Source organism: Notechis scutatus, chromosome Z (assembly GCF_049901735.1).
Source record: "Notechis scutatus isolate UNSWTSFEM ecotype Mainland chromosome Z, rNotScu1.2, whole genome shotgun sequence".
NCBI lineage: Eukaryota > Metazoa > Chordata > Lepidosauria > Squamata > Elapidae > Notechis > Notechis scutatus.
Genome location: NC_142025.1, coordinates 20,004,846 through 20,025,047, shown reverse-complemented (window position 1 = coordinate 20,025,047; position 20,202 = coordinate 20,004,846). Strand labels below are relative to the sequence as shown.

Genomic DNA, 20,202 nt, shown 5'->3' with positions numbered 1-20,202 from the left:
CATTGTTGGGGGGGGGGGGTACTCTTGCCAACCCCATCCAGATTTCAACACAAAGCAATTATACTCAGAGAAAAAAGAAAATGGCTACAATTTGATCCAATAAGTCTCCGTCCCAGCATGAAAATTCTTCTCTTTTTCATTTGGCCTCAACTTTCCAGAAAGTACAGCTATTTTGCTGCAAGTTTAGGCTCATTGCCAGTTCTAAAGTGCATAGCTGAAGAAAAGCAAACTCTTCCCTAAAGGGCTTTGTCCCACATAATGTCAAAGAAAGACCCTGAAAAGTCAGCTCCTATATGCAGAAACCTCATCCTTTCCCCCCTTTTCTCCAGCAGCCTACAGCACAACAGATTTTACAGAATGTTTATGTCTGCTTTTCAACTAACATTTCACAGCCAATACATCCAATGAGGTTTTTTGTTTTTTTTAAAAAAAAGTTTTATGAATAATTCAGACACCAAGAACAGAAGCAAGACTAAACATTTTCCAGCTTCAGAAAGGATGCCATTTACGTTTACAGCTTAGATCTCAAGAATCCTTTGAAGTTTGCATAAATGCACATACTGAACACATCCATGAGCATAGAAACCTAAAATAATATATCACCAATAGCAGTTTACACACTTGACTTTTTGGCCTTCCATGACAAACCATGTACCCGAACACAGCAAAGCAATATACAAAACGTGCTCAGCACTTACTAAAATGCAAGGTTTATTATTGGAGAACTGCAAAATTTAAACATTTGAATCCCATACAGAAATAAATATATAAACAAACTTGCTTTCAAATTTGAGGATAAACAAAAATCACTCAAATTTAAATACTATCTTCTAAGATTTCGTGCTAGGAATGTAAGTTATATAATGATAAAACAAAACTGCGTTCCTCATTACAGGATATGTGTAATAATGTGTTTTATTGTTGCTTTATATATTTGGTTTAAAGATTGTTTTAACTGATCATCTACATACTAATAAATTATAGGGCCCAGGTTTTAATCTTTATAATATTTACTTATAAAAATATTACCCTCACTGATAATAATGCATCAAATAACATTGTAAAAATGCACAAAATGTAACTTGTATGCAATATTCATAATAGGAAACTGAATCAAAGCTTTATACAGAAACATACACAAAGTATTAAGTAATGCACATGAAAAATCATTTTGCTTTGAATATTAAGAAAGTCTAATAAGAAAAATGTGAGTTAAAATTATAAGTACCTAAACCTCAGCTTGTAAGAAAATATCTATTCCAATGGAAGAAGAAACAATATCTAATACCTAAATATGACTGCTATATGGCCAGTGGCATATACCTATTAGATGAATGAATTCACATGGAAACAAACCTGCCCAGCTACTTATCTTATGAAAATATTCACATTGTAAGGTTTTTTCCCCCCCAGGAAGCAACTATTTTTTCCCTATTTTGCAGTGGCCAAACTCTATTCTAGATCAGGGATCTCCAACCTTGGCAATTTAAGATGTGCGGACTTCAACTCCCAGAATTCCTCAGCCAGCAAAGCTGGCTGAAGAATTCTGGGAGTTGAAGTCTACAAGCCTTAAAGTTGCCAAGGTTAGAGACCCCTGTTCTACATGATCATCATGTCCTCTAAGGTAGACTCTTCAGCTTGTAAAGATTATAAAGAGGAAGGGAACAACTTTTCTCTCCCCCACCCCCACTGGCAAATGTGGAATATTTTTCCACTGTAGTATGTCTGTCTGTCAGTCAGTCAATATTACTTAACACTATTTTTGACCCAATAGTGTTGTAGCCAATGAAGTATGGCTAAATATAATGAATTGGTACATGAACTAGTAGAGGTTCTAGTCGCTATGTAAAACACTCCTATTGGATGATTAGGATAGGATGCAAACAAATATTAACACATTGCTATTCAAATGCATTATTTTTTTGAGACAATTTGATTTACAGTGATAAAAGCTGAACAACTGCATAGGTCTCTATATCTTCAACCAATTACAGGGACCATGGAAGCCCATCAATCAAGCTGTACTATTGATGAATACAGAACACGTATGTACAATCTGCAGCCCATGGGTGCATGCAACACTTGACAGCTAATATGACCCCAAAAGATTGTACACTTTTAATAATACTATGTGATTTTTCATGTTTATATACATTAATGATGACAAAAAAGTCCCTTTGCATTGTACAGTCTTCTTCATATATTGGTGCTAATTTCTGTAAGCTGCTTCATTTGCTATAAACAAGCTAATTCTGCATAATTTTCTGTTACATCAGTAGTTCTCAACCTTTTCTTCACCACAGATCCCCTTTAAATACATTTTGTGGCCATGGACCACTAAGACTTAACTCAAAATTTAAATCATAACATTTCTTCATGCCTTAGCGGATTCCCTGTGACACTGTGGTCCCCCAAGGTCCATTGCTTTTAAAAACTTATGTCTTTAAGAGACTTTTCATGATTTTATTTAAATTATTATTATATTGTGTACATACCTAACTTCTTTCTAATATGCGTATACAAACAAACAAGATATTGATCATATTGCTGAAGGAATTTCCAATGATAGTATTTCCTGAAACAGGAGGGCAAGGATGAATCAGACCAATACTAACTTCAAATGTAACTGAAATGTTGTAATAAATAATTCTAAAAAAAATAAGTCACTTTCTTCACAAATTAAAGAAAATGTTTCAATAATTTCCCTATTTCTAAATTAATAAAATAGATTACTTTTAATAGATTGAGCCTTTGTGTCCAATCCAGTGAGCCATTTTTTTATTCTAATAGTTTTAAAGCATGCAGTGATGCCAATTTGTTACCTGTAAATTTGTAGCCCATCCAGGAAAAAGCTGGGAAAGAAAAGAGTCTTATGTAAGCAACGGCTCACCTATAAGGGCTCCACTGTTGTGACCAGCACATTCAACTTCCTCTGGATGAAGTGTAAAAGCATACAGAACAAAAGCCAAGAAATAAAGCAGAATAGTTAGATGCCCAGCCATAAATGCAAAGGAAGTGTTACTTCAGAATGACAACCGTATAAAGCTTAGCATGAAAAGCCTTCGATAAATCATTGTTTAAAAATAAATCAGCATATTTTTCTATAGTTGAGTAAGAGGTTCTTCAACACAGCAACATGCATACTCCGTGGCTTTATTGCCTTTTTGTGATAGAAATTTAAAGCTTTAGTAGAAGGTAAAAATAGTAGCTGAAGCAAATATGAAATTATTTACAAAGAATATCAAAGAAGTTTTATGTTTGGCTCAATGGATCAGACAGAAAGGGTTTCTGATGAACATATAGCCCATTTGCTCAATCCAAAATATTTCACGCTTGTCATAATATGCCAGAGCTCTCTTGACAAAGCAGGTTGTAGTTTTTTTTTTAGTTATAACAAACAGTTGATTTGGTGAATTAATGACCTGCAATTGTTATGTATTCTTCAAATGACAGCAGTACAGCAGTTTAAAAAGAAGGAAAAAAAACCCTGTAAATTGACAAAATAGGTTCTAAAATTATGTCACTGAAATCTGCAATGGAAAAAGACTTTTTTAAGAATCATGCAACAGCAACGACTCTATCTTTTAGCCAACTGTGGTGTTTTGAATGAACGCACCTGCTTATTATCTTATGGGGTTTTTTTCAGTAACATTCAAATAAATTACAACAAATTAAGCCAAAGCCTGCAAATTCAATCCATATACCAAAACATATTTCTACAGGACGATTTTTTCTTTCCAGAGCACTGTTAGGTGGGAAGAGAGTATGGAGGGAATATAATAAATTGAAAAGGCACATCCAGCAATGAGTAATACCCCATGCCTTACCCCACAGTTATCCTCATGCATGCATGTTACCTTTCACATGGCCAACTTGCTTACACGACAGCTCAGATTTGGAACTGTATTGCAATAGCTAAATTGCTAGTCTGTATCACTAAATTTGCGGTTACAAGCCACATTTATTTTACTAATTGCTTCTAAAGTAGAGATGCCTTAATTAATCTAGCTTTCAGACCATCTCTACCACCAAGCAGCGAAACGTACACGTGTACCTTCAATTTTCCCTGAAAAGCAAAAAAAGGGGAAAAACAGGAGGCAAAATTACACAGACTGAGAACACAGTAAAAGAATGAAAAATTTAAAATGCAGAAGAAAGACACCTACCACACTCAACTGTCTCCTCAGCTTAGAAGAGCCAAAAAACAAACAAGCAGACGTGATTTATTTAAAATAATATTTTCAGCAAATAATAAAAAAACTATGAAAGAAAACATATAATTGAGTAGCATTGAGAATGCATTAAGAACGTAATTCTAAGTAGTTTTCATTGGGAAGTAGGTTCCCAAAGTTTGCTCTTGTTAATTGATGCAACATCTGTTGTGGGACAGCCACTACTAGAGAAATGCTTAGCCTGTTAATTTGCCAGAATCTGTTTTCTCTCATTAACAAAGCATTCAGCTGAGACAGAAGAGAAGGTAGCTAATTTTTTTTGGTGGAAATAGTTATTTGTTTACTTTAAGTATGATGTTGAACTACCAAGAGTATTACACTAATATTATGGCACCTTCAATCACACAATTTTATGATAAATTCATTACCTAACTGCCCCCCTTATGATCTGGAAGTCAAATAACATGTTCAAATTTCTTAAGGCCAGGGCTGTACAAAGAGTTCCTAACAGGGAACTCGGTACCTGTTTTTCTGTAAGATGTTTATTGTTTCCATATTTAGAGCTGTCAATGAATTGTCAACTAATATTTGGCAATAGGGTGTCTGCTACTATACTGGAGCTCATTTTGTTAGAATGAGTGAAAAGAATTCCAAGACACTTGGACTTTCTTCTTCTTTTCTTTGAATATGTTTCACTTCTCATCCAATAAGCTTTTTCGGTTCAGTTTTAGCTTAATTTAGAACTCAAGATTTAGAACTTCCTGGTAAGAAGTGAAATGTTTTCAAAGGAAAAAAAAAACACAAGAAAGTCCTGATTGCCTTTTGGAAAAAGCAGCTTGGGACTACAATGCTCTCTACAGAATTAAAAGGAAAATTAATATGCAAAAAAGAGGGTGGGGAATGAAATGAATAAAAGAGTGTGATTAAACAAATGTCCCATGCATTATTTAAAAAGACATTGACACAATTTATTTTTAAAGTACAAATGTCTTCTGAGGGATCAGACAGATAATTCTGTATGTAGAACAAACAACATTTCCAGTCCAATTCCTTTTTCTGAAAAACTAAGAATTTCCCACACATGTACCATTTGGAAGACATGGGTGATGTATAATATTTTTCCAATAAACTTTAGGAAAAGTCACAGTATCTTTTAATTTATAATATATTTTATTACTGAGTATCAAACCACTAAGATCAACCTAGACCATGTGTACACAAAGCGTTAAAAATATCTTTCAATTGTAGTGCAACTTTAGGATCTTAGACAAAGTTTAAGTCTTTAGAGACATGATTCAATTTAGTGACAGCAATAAATAAAGCATTTTCAAAACATAAACTTTACAATTATGTCACAAAAACAATTTGTGCAAGAAAATATCAAAGGGTGAATACTATGTTTTTAAAACGAGAATACTTATGATAGAAGCATGGTGCTAATCAAATTGAAGGGGAAAAATCAGACTAAAATTATTTTGCTATAATTGTAAACATGAAAAAAATCTCAATTCAATAACAGGAGGAAAGTATCATTTTTTAGATAATAGGGACATTTTGCTAACTGAACAAGACAGTATTTTACTAAGAAAAATGAATTAACAGATTTTAAATTTAATAGAAGTTTTGCTATCAGCTATGCCAGCTTATAGATTTGGTTTTACCCTCAGATTTAATAAAATATGTAATTTTAAGTCTTGTTTGAATACTGCCCCTTGAATTTAACATCTGCTCATGAGATAAGATCTGGCCAAATGATGAACTGTTTTTATTTCTTTAAAGGGCACATGAGATCTAAAATAATCACAACAAAAAGAAAAGATCATTATGCTGAATGACTGTAAGAACTATAGATCCAAGTCCTCAGGAGAAACCATCAAATGGATAACATGCAATTGAGACACCACATATTTACATACATGAATCTAGGTACTAGGTGCTACTATATGAAACAAAGATTAGTCCTTTGTGAGGCCTGATAAGTTTCTGAACTCTTTTTTTTTTTTTTTGGGGGGTGATTGTATTTTCCAGAAATTTATGATTAATCAATTTCTGGGCTTAGTTACTCTTCAAACCTTGTCTGAAAATCAACACAATTTATTTCTTCAAATCCAGAATTTCAATGAAACATTAATAACAGCTGAACAAATGCTAGAGCAGGGATGTCAAACTCACGTCATCACAGTGAACTTTTGGGACTTTTTCTCCCTTTGCTAAACTGATGTAGGCTTGGCCAGCATGTGAGACATCCAGCCTACAGGCTAGGAGTTTGACAGCCCTGTGCTAGAGGCTGGACTGCTTGGTAGGCTGGTATCATTATTGTTCTTTCCTGTGTAATGTCAACTCGTAAAGCATTCCTATTTCATGAGTTAATTAGGGCAATCGCCCGAACCCTGACTGATAACTCATATAGGGGTCCCTTGGTGTTCTGAGCGTGGCTGCTTTCTTGTAGACATTTCATTATCCAAACTAGGTAATATCAACAGTATAAGAAATATATTAATGGAAGTTTTTATTTACTTATTTCTATTTCTGATAGCATGAGGAAAATAAGATTAAGCATCTCTTGATCCCAAAATGTTTATTCATTTATGGAATCTGTTCTTAAGCATGGCTTGCTTAGCTTCATCAAATTATCCATGTTTTTCAACCTCTTATTGTCTTATATCCTAATCATCAAACTTGGATGCTGACAGAATGAAAATTGGCGAAACATGGAGCATAGTGCCTAGGCAGATAATGAGAATGAGAACATAATAAACCAAAGATTAATTACAAACATTAAATATTTTCACACTATAGAACAAAAGCTTTAGGAAAATGGAATAATAATAGGCTTGATGAAGTATTTCTACCAACTCCAGCATGGAAAAGAATAGTGGAAATATAGCATTTATTTACAACGTTCAGTCAGTGAAGTGGAAAAGCAATACACAAATATGATAGGACTCTAGATGTGATAAATATTTTTATCATAACAATTTTTTTTTAAATAGTGCATATTTACAATTTAGTAGTAACTACATTACAGAATGTTTCTTTTTGGAATTAAAACTAATTAACCTGGAATTTTAAAAAGAATGGAACATTAATAGAGCTTTTTAAATCAGGGATGTCAAACTGGCAGCTTGCGGGCCAGATGCATCAAGCGCAGATCATGCCCACCCCAGCTCTGCAAAGGAAAAAATGATACCTCATGTGAGGGCAATGTGATGCGGTGAGTTTGATACCTGTGGTTTAAATCAGGGGTCCCCAACCACCGGTCCGCAGACCGGTACCGGTCCGTGGAACAAGTCCTACCGGGCCGCTGGCTTGCTGGGCGCCGCCATCTTGTTTTGATGAAAAAGTGCTTCCAGTGAGCTTTTCCGGGTAGAAAGCTCACCGGAAGCACTTTTTCATCAAAACAAGATGGCGGCACCCAGCTGATGTTGGTACCGGGCCGCGGCGTAAAAAAGGTTGGGGATCACTGGTTTAAATGATTGAGGAAACAATCTATTTCCTACATTTATTTTATTTTCTTTATTATAGTAAAAGTATATACTTTAAGGTCTGGTATCAGAAGCAAAACCAGCAATTTTTCTTATACTATAGAGAGGTTTGGGTCTAAAGAATGAATAGCATCATTCCTTTATTGGGTGGACCTAAGTAATTTGTAAATGCAAAAAGCAAGTTGTGTAGCAACAGACTTACATGATTTCTTATTTGAAATCTTCAAGGGCCGAAATTGTACATCTGATCTTCTTAAAGCAAGTCTCCTATCAAGTAATTTGAGAAGGGGAAGAAAACAAAACTTAAGCTCTTTTATTTTTAATGCTCTTTTGGTATTAATAAATATGTACAGGTAGTTCTCAAGTTATGATCACAATTGAACTGAAAATTTCTACTGCTAAGCAAGACCATGGTTTTGCTTCATTTTTAGACCTTTCTTCCCACAGTTGTTAAGTGAATCACTGCAGTTGTTAGACTAGTAACAGAGTTGTTAAATAAATCTGGCATCCCCACTGACTTTGCTTGTTAGTAGGTCGCAAAAGTTGATCACATGACCCCCAGGACACTGCAATCGTTATATATACGAGTCAGTTGCCATGCATCTGAATTTTTGATCATGAAAATGCTGCAATGGTCTTAAAAGAGTCATAAATCACTTTCTTCAGTGCCGTTTTAACTTTGAATTGTCACTAAATGAATGATTGTAAGTCGAGGACTAACTGTATTTTTGTGTGTGTGTGTGTGTTTTTAAATCACCCAGAATTTTAAAAGACATTATAATAAACACATCAGCACATTCTACAAGTATTGGTGTAGATACTGGTGTCGTCTTTTCCATCTGTTTTATTCTCACAAACAAGATTATCATGTTCTGTCACGTTTATCATTATCAATATAAGCAGCTGAATAATAACCAATTAAACCATTGTTTTTAAAACTTGGCTACTTTAAGAACTCACGGAATTCCCTAGCCGGCATACCAAGTTCAGGCTTTATACTGCATTCCAGTACAGCTCTAATAGTTATACTGATCACATTTTTAAGTGTTGGGGATTGGGGATAGAAAATCAGTTCAGTAATAACATACCTTTCCTGGAAGTGTTTTGAAGGAACTAAGCCTGCTCTGGGATTGGCATCACTTTCCAGCTTGGCTTGCCACCAGGTTGCATCATCTTGGCTCATGATTTGAAGAATATCACCTTTTCTGAAAGGAAGTCCAGCTTCTTTGCAGGGAATTGCTTTATCTTCACTGGGATTATAGTCAAAAAGAGCTTTCATGAAGATCTGCAGAAAATAATACATTTTTTTACATTGAGTTATTTAAAATCTAAGGAATTCTTTTGTTGTTACTGTTGCTTGTTGTTATAAAATAAGTTTAATATAGTGATAAAAATATTTACATATATAGATTGAACAGCCTGGATTGAACAGCCATTTAAGTGTGTGTGCGCAAGTAATTTTACACAGCCATCACATGAAGAATCTTAGTTGAATCCAACAAGTGTTTACCTTGCCTTCTTTTGATGAGTTTTCTTCTTTGATACTGGGTATAATCTTAAATGTAATGGCTCCTTGGGACAGAGACTAAAATATGTAAATATAAATTACTATATTATATAGTTAAAAACAAAACAGAAGACATAATAAATTGAATCTGCATCTGATTCCAGTCCAATTCCTATTCTTTTATAGCAAACAATGCATTAAATCTCTATTTTCTATCAGAGGGTTTTATAAATTTATATAATATTATGTAATTTGTTTATAATTTAGAAGATGATAGCTATTTATCAGATATATACCATAAATATATTATAAAGATTTACTCAATAAATTATTTCCTTGAATCTTAAGTCTGCACGGAATATAAATAATTAACAAATAATTAATTAACTCAAGAGTGTATAACTTCTCCAAAAGCCAGTAACAGATCTTTCAGGTATGATATGACCCAATTTTTTGCACTATGGAGAGAAGAATTTAACCTAAGGAACAACATTGGGAGGAGACTTATTTTAAATTAGTACTTTTTGTGTTGGTCTGAATATATCTATTTTATATTTTATGCAGGTAAAATGAATATACATTTATTAGTTTTGTACTTTTTTATCAAAAAGTAACTTAGTCATTTCACTTTTTTATGGAGACTGCTTTATACTCTTTTCTTTATAAACATCTAGTAGGAACTTCAGATAATAGCATCAAAAACATCAATATTGAAAAATTAATCTTCTGCATTTTTAATTTAAATATTTTATTTTCAACCTACCAGAATTTGTATAATTTCTTCTGGTTTTTTATCAGCCACTGAAATTCCATTGACTTCCTTTAGCTCGTCACCTACATGAATGAGACCTACGAAACACAGTTATGTAACAGTTAAATAATTCTTATTAAATGCACCACTGCAACCTGAACATTTTTCAAGCCATGCTCTTTCCAACTAAACATTAGCTTTTCTTCTTCACAAGCCTAGTTGTGTACTGATGATTTATATATGTGTGTGTATATATGTGCTCATGTGTGTCTATATCAACAAGGGATTATATCCAACATTAAGCTGATTAACTTCCCTAACCACTTCATCACCAGATAGCCCCTAAAATTTTCTGAACTAGTTTTTTTAAGGGCTGGGAGGCAATTATGAAAGTGATTGCTTTTGGCAGAGTTGAAAACTGCTAACCAGAATTGACTAGCTGTATCTTCAGAAGAAGAAACTTCATTGATTAATGGAATGACATTAGACAGAACCAAAGATAGTGAAATTCTTTTTCAATAAACATTCTCCAATACTGTATATACTGTGTTATTTTGGCAAGTTTATAAAAACATCTTTGTTATCAAGCAGAATTTCTAATTATTAATATATTAGGTGTACAATCTACATGAAATGTGAAGTATTATTGTAAAGTGGCAGAAATAAGTTGATATAGAAACTGATTTTCCAACTGACAACATCCTCTCCCTCCTTTTCTTTAAAGTACTGCAACAACAACAACAACAACAACAACAACAACAACAACAACAACAATAATAATAATAATAATAATAATAATAATAATAATAATAATAATAATAATAATAATAATAAGTCATCACCATGGGTGAATAGGCAACAATATAAATTCAATAAATAAATAAACGAATGAATGAATGAATGAATGAATGAATAAAATACAATACACAATATTATGGTTGTACATCTGCTCCAATAATCCATACCTGATAAAAAATGAATTACATTCCATGATACATTAAAACACAGTAAGATCCAATTAATAGTTTTTGCTTGATTTAACATTTAAAAAGTTGGCAATTAAATCCAGCATTCAATATCTGTAACTATAGTTTAAAAATTCTTACCGCTTCGGTCTGCCGCTCCTCCACGCATTATCCGAGCCACAACAACAGCTCCTGTGATTTCATCCCTTTTAATAGTAGCTCCCTTTAAAAATAAATTTAAGAATTACTATAAAATTAAAGTTGAACCACATAAAAGAATTTTCTAGACGCTGTTTTCTGGTAACTTGAAATTTTTAAAATAATTGCTGCTGTTATTATTAGTTCTTCCATTTGATTTCTACCAAATTAATCTTGAATTTGGTAAAAATCAATTGGAAGAACTAATAATAACAACAGCAACAGTTAAAAATTAAGTGAAAATGATTAAAAACTGAACATCTCTTGATCAATTTCATGGTTTTTGGATCGAACATCTTACCAGTTTATATTTAATTATAACTAAACAGCTAAATGAAGTATTGCATAAGAGACATCAATGACTGGTTATTAATTGGCAGAACTTACTGGGGTTTTTTTTAAAAAAAAAAAGCAAAAAAAGGTCATACCAGGAAACTGTAGGCCAATAACATGCTTGACTACAATATTTAAATTATTCCCAGGCACAATAATGAACAACATCCAAGATTATTTAGAAGAAAATGATAACCATTCAATAAAACAGAACAGAAATTGAAGGAAATGCAGAGGCACAAACGATCAACTTCTGATTCATATTTTGATGTTGAAGAACTGCAAAAGCTAAAAAAAACCAATTCACATATGGTGTGGATTGATTATAAAAAGTATTTGATTTATTATACTGTTCGATCATGGGAGGGGAGGGAAAGTAAATAAAAGATAAAAGCTGGCAATGACTGATAACTGGAATTAAAAAAAAGAAACTGAAGGCTTTGTTTTGGCTGTTCAAGAGGATGCCATCTGAACTAATGTAATCAAGGGCAGAATTGAAAAATCATCAAATGACTCAAAATATAGATTATGCAAGGAGCAGAAGAAACAGTAGATCATAAAGTCAGCTTGTGAATAAGATATTTCAAACTGATATAAAAACAACATAACACATATGGTCTCTTTGGTCTTCTTGGCTCTCTTTGAAAATAAAGATGCAGAATAGAATCAGATTCTGGATCCTGATTCCATTATTTTTTTCTTTAGCTACCTACACAGGATCAGCATGGCTTAAATGTGACTAACTGTTCATCCTGAATTATATGGCAAAGAATGAAAACAATATAAGTTTGGATGGAGTCCAGCTGTTGGTTAGTACAAAACCATGTGATGCCATCAACTCATTTTTAGAATATTAGCCAAATGCTACTGCTATTGCTGCTGCTTATTGTTATTTAAGTGCTAAAACTTACTAGAGGTTCTCTATTTTTTACGAGCCTAATGATTTTCACAGAATCTTCTTCATTATCAATATCGTCAGGCATGGGAGGCAATACAGGATCATAGCTTTTCTCAGCAACAATATCGTGCACAGAAAGCAAAGCCTGCAAAAACAAAGTGGGTTAAAAACAACTGTCAACTAAAAAGCATTAAAAAGTATCTGCATTGGTAATTTACCATCACTGCTGCAGACCTTGATACAGTTTGCATCTCATCAGCAATGATTTGGCACGAAAGTGTCCCTCACAGCTTAGGAACAGTACTTTGTTCCAGAATAAAATCAAAGGAGCTGCATTCTGTATTGTAGAAAGGATGTATTTGTTCAATTTAACAAAACTTCAATACAAACACAAACTTCTAAGACATCAGTGAAGAGAAGCAGAAAACTGGATTCTTTTTGTTCATGAAAAGAAAGAAAATGCTTAATGGTTATGTATATTTTAAGGATCTTGTCTTCACAGGATTGTTATTTTTCCAGATTCACCATCTAAAAGCTATCATTCATATGAACAGAAGAAATTTTGTTTAGGCATATTCATTAATACAAACATGTATCACATTTACAATGTTAAAGCTAGTATGATTCAAATTCTTGTATAACCTAATATAAATATTATTGGATTTGTATACCTGATCAAAATAGAACATTTAAAATCCCATACCATACATAATTGATATTGTTTGGGCAAAGGCACTGGTACCAATGCTCATTTCAATGTGTAAGAAAATATATTAAAATATATCCTTAAACTGAATTCAGAACTCAAGAAAACTGCAATCATCATGATCATTCCAAAAGTATTACAATTAATTAATCAAGGTATGAATACATAGTAGGTCTTTTTAACCATTCTATCTCTTTTGTAAACAAGAAACTACCGCAGCTACTGCTGCAGCTTAATATCATAATATACTTACCATTTTAAAACAATGACTGCTGCTGAAATAGTGCTATTTGGAATAATATTACAGTGATTTTTCCTTACCATGGTAATTCTATTTTTACATGTAATTTTTTTTTTCTGCATTGAAAGTTTTAAACATTGAACATCTACTCTTCTGCACCAGTGAATTGGTCTGAAGCTCTTATTAATATGGATATAGTACATATGAAGTGAAACTCTTTTCCTTCTTTAAACTAGTTTCCTCTTTTTTGGATTGTTAATATCAGGAGTCTACATATTCTTAAATATCCACTCAAAGAAGCAGCTACTTTATGTCATCTGGTTACAGTACTTATTTTCTTTTCTATGGCACCTCTTTTTCCTCCCTTTCTAATTCAAACCATACTTTCAGAAGGATTTTGAAAATTATTTAATCAGATCCACTTACTTAAAAAAGAAAAATCTCTTGATGATTCATAAACATGATACAAAGGTGGCTGCCACATTTTTTTAGCTTTCCAGTCTAGCTTACAGTCCTGTTAATCCCTGAAAGTCTTCCTTCCAAGTATTAACTGTGCCTGATCCTGCTGTTTTTTGAGCCCACAGAAGGTCATCAGTAAGTCTTTCGAATAAAAACAATTAAATTAGAGAGTCTTTAAAAATCTCCAACAGTATAGTAAGCATGACAGATGATACTGCTGTAGCAACATCTAGTTAATCAATTTTTAAAGTTCTAAAAAAAGCTTTCAAATGGTAGAGGAGAAAAACTGAAAACAAATTCTGAAAAGAAGAAGCAAATTTGAAGCAGATGCCCATTATAAGCCACCTAATGGGTATACAGTATGAAAAAGTCAAAAATAAGCCAATGGCAAGCCACTGCGCTCCCTCCCTCCCTCCTCACTTCCTTTTTTTGGTCTCCAATTGCAAGAAGATTCGAGGAGGGATGGGATGAGAACAGCCATTGAAGCCATTGTTCAGCAAATGAACAAGAACTATGCAAAGAAGACCCATAGAAAAGACGTCAATGTTCCGACTAACGAACCCAAGCAAATCAGATCTGAGATCTCTCTCAGAGAACTTATTGGCACATCATATTGGCACGATTAAATGTAAAACCAACTCTAAATATTCCCCGTGGTTTCAGAATAGTTAAAATAGTAAATGATCCCCTCCCCAAGTATCACAAGTCACATTGTCCAATTAGGCTAATTGGCGGGCTCTTTAGGCACTCCTCTCCATCTTCATCTGACATATGTGGAGATGGTTCCCATGAGACAGTTCTGTGTTGTGTCTGACAATGTATTCCAGCCTCCTTCACCACCACCTCATGCTCCCCATAATGTGTGACAACTGAGAAACAACAAAATGGCTTCTGACAGGTTCGGTTTGAACTTGACAAATCCACAAAATAGAAGATAAGAGAGCTGAAGGACAGGAAAGTCAAATGAAACAGAAATAAATAGCAAAAAGGCAGCTGAAACAAAAAAATACAGTTGGGTGTGTGTAACAATAACAGGAAATTTGGATAGTTGGCCCTGCCCCTAACAGATAACACTCCTGACAAATGAGTTATGGCCACCATCAGACTGGTGATGTTATCATTGACTCCAGGAACCAGTTTTCATTCAGTATCCAGACTACAGGAAGTCCTTGACTTACAACAGTTCATCTAGTGACTGTTCAAAGTTACAATAGCACTGAAAAAAGTGACTCATGACTGTTTTTCAGAGTTACAACATTTGCAGCCTCCCCATGATCATGTAATCAAAATACAGATGCTTGGCAACTGATTAATATGTATTACTGTCGCTGTGTCCCAAGGCCATGTGATCACCTTTTACAACCTTCTGACAAGCCAAGTCAATGGAGAAGCCAGACTCACAGAACCGGCAACTGCAGTGATTCACTTAACAACTGAGGTAAGCATGGTCGTAAAATGGGGCTTAACTCAGTTAGCAAATGTATCACTTAACAGAAATGTGGGGCTCAATTGTGGTCATGTCAAGGACTACCTGTATTGAAGTCACACAACTATGGGACAGTGTGGGCAGAAAGGATTAGGAGAATTAGACCAAAGGAAAAACAATTTGGATAATTTAAATAATTAAATGTTGTAAAAAAGAATGCTAAAAGTATTTTTTTTTATTTAGAACACAGTACTGGAATAATTGGACAGACTATAGAATAGTAAATAAAATAGAACTGAGTATAGAGTAAAACAGCAAAACAACGCAGGGTAACAGGAAGAATAATTGCTGGGAATAAAACAAAATAAACTTTGCATTGTATTGCGACAGACAGACAGACATGGTAGATAAATAGAAAGGGAAAGGATTTTTTTTGGTCTTGATACATATGGGCATACATACATGCAGGCTAGGTGACTACAGGTAGTCCTTGACTTACAACAGTGACTGTTTGAAGTTACAACAGCAGTCCCTGAAAAAGGGACTTATGACCATTTTCACACTTATGACCGTTGCAGCATCCCCGTGGTCATGTGATTTATATTCGAATGCTTGACAACTGAGTCACATTCATGACAGTTGCAGTGTCCCAGGGTTATGCAATCCCCTTTTGCGACCTTCTGACAAGCAAGAAGAGATTGAACCGCCTTCTGTCAGAACTGTACAGGGTCTCCTGTTTGGGTGGGGGCTTGGACTAGATGACCTACAAGACCCCACCCAGCTCTGTTATTCTGTTAAGGTTCACTTAACAACCCTGTTACTCAGTGGTGGGATGCTGCTAGTGTAACAACCGGTTTGGTAATCAGCTTTCCCCCCCAAAAAAAGTACCTGCTATGTTACTACTGGGGAATAACACAGCTAAGGAAAGGCAATCAACTCTGCCGCACAAATTAGCTGAGAGGATATAGGTATGCCCAGCGCAGGGGGGGATTGTTGGAGCAAACTGGTTTGCTGCCAGCTGATTGTCAGAGCTAGGGGTTTGCTCGAACTGGTCCGAACCAGGAGAATCCCACCCCTGCTGTTATTCATTTAACAACTGCAGGGATTCAGTTATCAAATGTGGCAAGAAAAGTAGAAAAAAGGGGGCAAAACTCACTTAACAAATTTCTCACTTAGCAACATAAATTTTGGGCTCAATTGTGGTTGTAAGTTGAGGACTAACCCGTACAGTATTCATTTAGAAACTTTTAAACATAAAGATTTACAGTATGTTTTGACATGATAAGACAGTAGTCCAGCATATTGTGTTCAAATTTATTTCATTAAACAACTTACTGGAAATGAGTAAGCAACTATAACCAGTAAGATAACAAAGTTGCATGGAAATCAAACTACTCTGCTGAAGCAGGGAAAAGAACAAGATAGCATAAAAGTTTTTTTTTAAAAAACCTTCATTGTTCCATAAAAATAATTCTACTTTTTTTTTTTTTTTTTACTTTGTATTACTTTAAGAATTCAACTGTTCTGGTTTTCTTTCCTGAGCAACCCAAAGACCGCGTGATTCATTTTTTAGCTTTTTGCCATTCTCAAAATTTAAGATTTGTTACTTGATATATTTGCACTGATTTTCAAATTTATCTACAGCAACCTGACTGCCAACTATCTAACAATTGTGATATAAGAAGTCTATGCTTTTCCTGAAATACTCCCAAAAATCATTCACCAAGTGGAACCAAATTGGAACATTTCACCCTGACAAATAGAGCTCCTTCTCTTTCCTAAAACATAAAATTAATTCAGTGTACTGCTAATCGCACGAGGCAGCAATGCTTCAGTTGTTATTAACACTGATGCAGGAAAGCATTCTACATTAGCCACACACATGCCAATTTTCCTTTGGATACAAACCAATCCCATTATCATTGTAATGCCTCAAACGATTCATCTGAATGCTATGCTTTTGGCCTATGTACATCACCAAATTGCATTTAGGAAGCATACTGTTTCTACTGTTTTTCACAACTTTAATTTTAATCCACATATTTTGGAAGGAGAAACTTCTACTTCAGCAGAAACTGCAAAAACCAATTAACTAAGAATCTCCCAAACTAGGTAACTCTAAACCAGGAACAATCATCACCACATGATGGGGCTTAGCAAGGAAGAACTTACCAGATAACTTTGAAAAAGTTGAAAAGGTGAATTCTTTTTCAAAATCAGCTGGATTCAAGACCACATGATGGACATATTCAGATAATTTTCTTGGCAGCAATATTAAATATGGAAATATGATGTTGTCATTTCCATGTCTAGCCAACAAGTCTTGTAATTCTTAAAGGTCTCCTACTAGATGGACCCCACCCTGCCTAGTTTCTAAGCCAGATAAATTTGTGAACCTGTATGAATGATAGCATAGTTGAATTCAGAGTTAGTTAGTATTACAAACTGAACTTAGCTCTTGCTGAAATGAAAACCAGCGAGAGGTTAATAAGGGTGAATCGAGACCCAACACAATAATTGGATTAACACATAATAAACCATGGCTTATTTATCCTTCCTTTACTTAATATATTACAATTGGTAAAGTTCATATATTATTTACTTTTCATTTGGGCAGATCTATACAAACTGCTATGCCAAAACAAATGACATTATGGCTTATACAATGTGTGAGAGCCCAATATTCGAACTGCAATAACTGCAATGGCATTTCACACTTACAAACTAAGGTGAAGGAAGAAATGCAGATTCAGTGAGAGCAGTGGTGGGATTCAGCTGGTTTGCACCAGTTCTGGTGAACATGTTGTTAAATTACCCCCCCCCCCCTCACTATCCAAGTAGATCCTGGGCGCTCTGCTGCCATGAAGAAATGGGCAGCAAAGTGGCTGGTGCGTGGGAAGGAAAAGGCCGCTTTCCCTCTTTCTTCTCCCTGCTCCTCCTCTTTCCCTTGTGCTGGCTACTCTATTGCCTGCCCATTTCTCCATTGCAGTGCCCAGGATCCATTTGATAGCCAGGGAAGGGTAATTTAACAACTGATTCGCCCACGGTCAGGTTGGCTGTTGCGGGAGGCTCGTCTTGCATGTGCGGCAGAGCTGGAGGATGGAGATGGACCACGCCTCCCATGACAACCAACAAGACCCTGGGAGAACCAGTTGTTAAATCTGAATCCCACCACTTACTGAGAGCTTTTATGTGTGTAACACATTTACATATACTTATGTTAATTTGACTCTAAGGTTCCTTGCTGTAAGACACAGTTGAATGACTTACAGGATTGAATAAACTGACTGGATTATCTTCAATTGTCTGGTAAATTTTGGATCTGTTTTGCACCACAGTAAGATCTGCACATAGAGACCGGATGGCCATTTATCCAAACTGCTTTAGCATAATGAACAGGCACTTGAACTAGATGACCTCTGAGATCCTTTCCAAAGTTGATATTACTCTAAGAACGTAGCAAGATTTGGCTTAATAGCAATAAAGACAGTCTTTCATATACAGATTTTGGATGGTAGCAATGAAATGAATTTTTAGCTAGAAATGTATGTTTTAATACTTTATTGCTTTTTAATCTGTCTATATGGTATAAGATATAAAATATATCATTAAGTTGCAATGAATGCATTATATTATAAATCTTTTTCTCTGCCTTCAGCATTTTATTCTAGCAATTCTGCACATACATACGGACACAAGAATGTTCATAGAAATGTCACCGTACTTTGAAAACTGATGAGCGAGCAATTCTGCAGGTTAACAGGTACAAACCACACACCCTTACCTTGAGACTGGGTTTGGATAGCAGCTGCAAGAGTTCTCTGATCTCGTTGTTTAGTGGTTTATTCTGTAGCTCTTCAGCCAGCTGTGAAGGAAATTAAAACGGCCCAAAGAATATTAGCGAATGCATTGTTTTATTCAATGTGTTGATGACAACCCAAAATCAGTTTGTTCAAATTTATTACTTTCAAGTAGTTTTAGCATGAAGAAAAACAGATAATCAATCACTGCTCTTCATTTTCTGTTCTTTGCACTATATTCTGGGCAAGTCTTTCAACTGAATTTGACTTAGGTTGACCATTTCTGGCAGCAGCACCCAGATCACATTCTGATTTATCGCAATGAGAGCAAATCCCAGAACACTCATCTAAGTGAATGGTCCTTTGCATGCAAACAAAGCACTGCTTGTAAAAATGGTTGGATCAAATTTATAGCTGTCTATAAAAACTAGCTTGTAAGTGAAGAGATGAAATATACTGCTTCCAAAAAACCCACAGTAGCTTTTTTGTTTAGAGCTGGAATGCAGAATCATGGTGTTTCTGTTGTGTTACTACTCCAGATTTTATTATGTTTGTATACAAGAAGCAAATGTCTTGTTTAGTGTATGACAAGTGAATCACAGAAATGTAGCTAAGAGTCAAATCACCAGATATTCAAGCGTTCAAAAGCCTGAACAGTCTTTGAAAATTAACTCAACCATGTCAGAATATAATCCAAAGTAGTGATCTAGATAATATAGCAAGAAGCTCTAAGTTCATAGAACAATGACCGCATTCTTGTTATACAACAATACAGATGCCACAGGAAAGAACTTATTTTTGTAAATTCATGATCATAGGAGCTAGTATTCTGGAATCATCCAGTTCAACAATTATGAATCTGTAATTACAAAAATGTTATTTTCACACCTTCCTTATTCCCTTCTATTTAGACATGTTTAAATAAAAATACATGAAAATATCAGTCTACAATAAAAATACAGCACTGTATCAAAAATTGTCATTAGGTATGCATCACTGTATGTATTTATCCTTTAAATCAGTTTATTTTTTCTCGCAGCACCTTGTATTTTGTCATAATTTACACAACTATGCACGCAATCAGAAGATATTATTAATAAAAATTCTAAGTAACACCAGAGAAGAAATGGTAAACTGAAGACAATCCTACTAAAAACAGAGCTAATAAACAGATTGGAATGAAGAATTAGAAAGCAGGACTGTCTCTTTATAATTCCTCTCCAGTGTGGTCTCTGATGAATTTACTGACTGGGAGATGAAG

At 34.5% G+C, this 20,202-nt stretch overlaps 1 protein-coding gene across 6 annotated transcripts in view; it reads right to left on the bottom strand.

The window, feature by feature from the left end:
- Window positions 1–20,202, bottom strand: part of MPP7 (MAGUK p55 scaffold protein 7) — a 76,232-nt gene that overhangs the window by 18,973 nt on the left and 37,057 nt on the right. For 3 of the 6 annotated variants that reach the window (XM_087946672.1, XM_087946674.1, XM_087946677.1), the window contains 9 exons: window positions 18,926–19,006; window positions 12,323–12,454; window positions 11,022–11,103; window positions 9,928–10,013; window positions 9,168–9,242; window positions 8,746–8,942; window positions 7,860–7,924; window positions 4,167–4,187; window positions 2,891–2,932 (listed from right to left, as the gene is read on the bottom strand). In XM_087946672.1, coding sequence (XP_087802798.1) covers window positions 2,891–2,932; window positions 4,167–4,187; window positions 7,860–7,924; window positions 8,746–8,942; window positions 9,168–9,242; window positions 9,928–10,013; window positions 11,022–11,103; window positions 12,323–12,454; window positions 18,926–19,006 — 781 coding nt within the window. The remainder of the gene's footprint in view (window positions 1–2,890; window positions 2,933–4,166; window positions 4,188–7,859; window positions 7,925–8,745; window positions 8,943–9,167; window positions 9,243–9,927; window positions 10,014–11,021; window positions 11,104–12,322; window positions 12,455–18,925; window positions 19,007–20,202) is intronic. The other 3 variants (XM_087946675.1, XM_087946676.1, XM_087946678.1) reach the window with 1 other exon arrangement.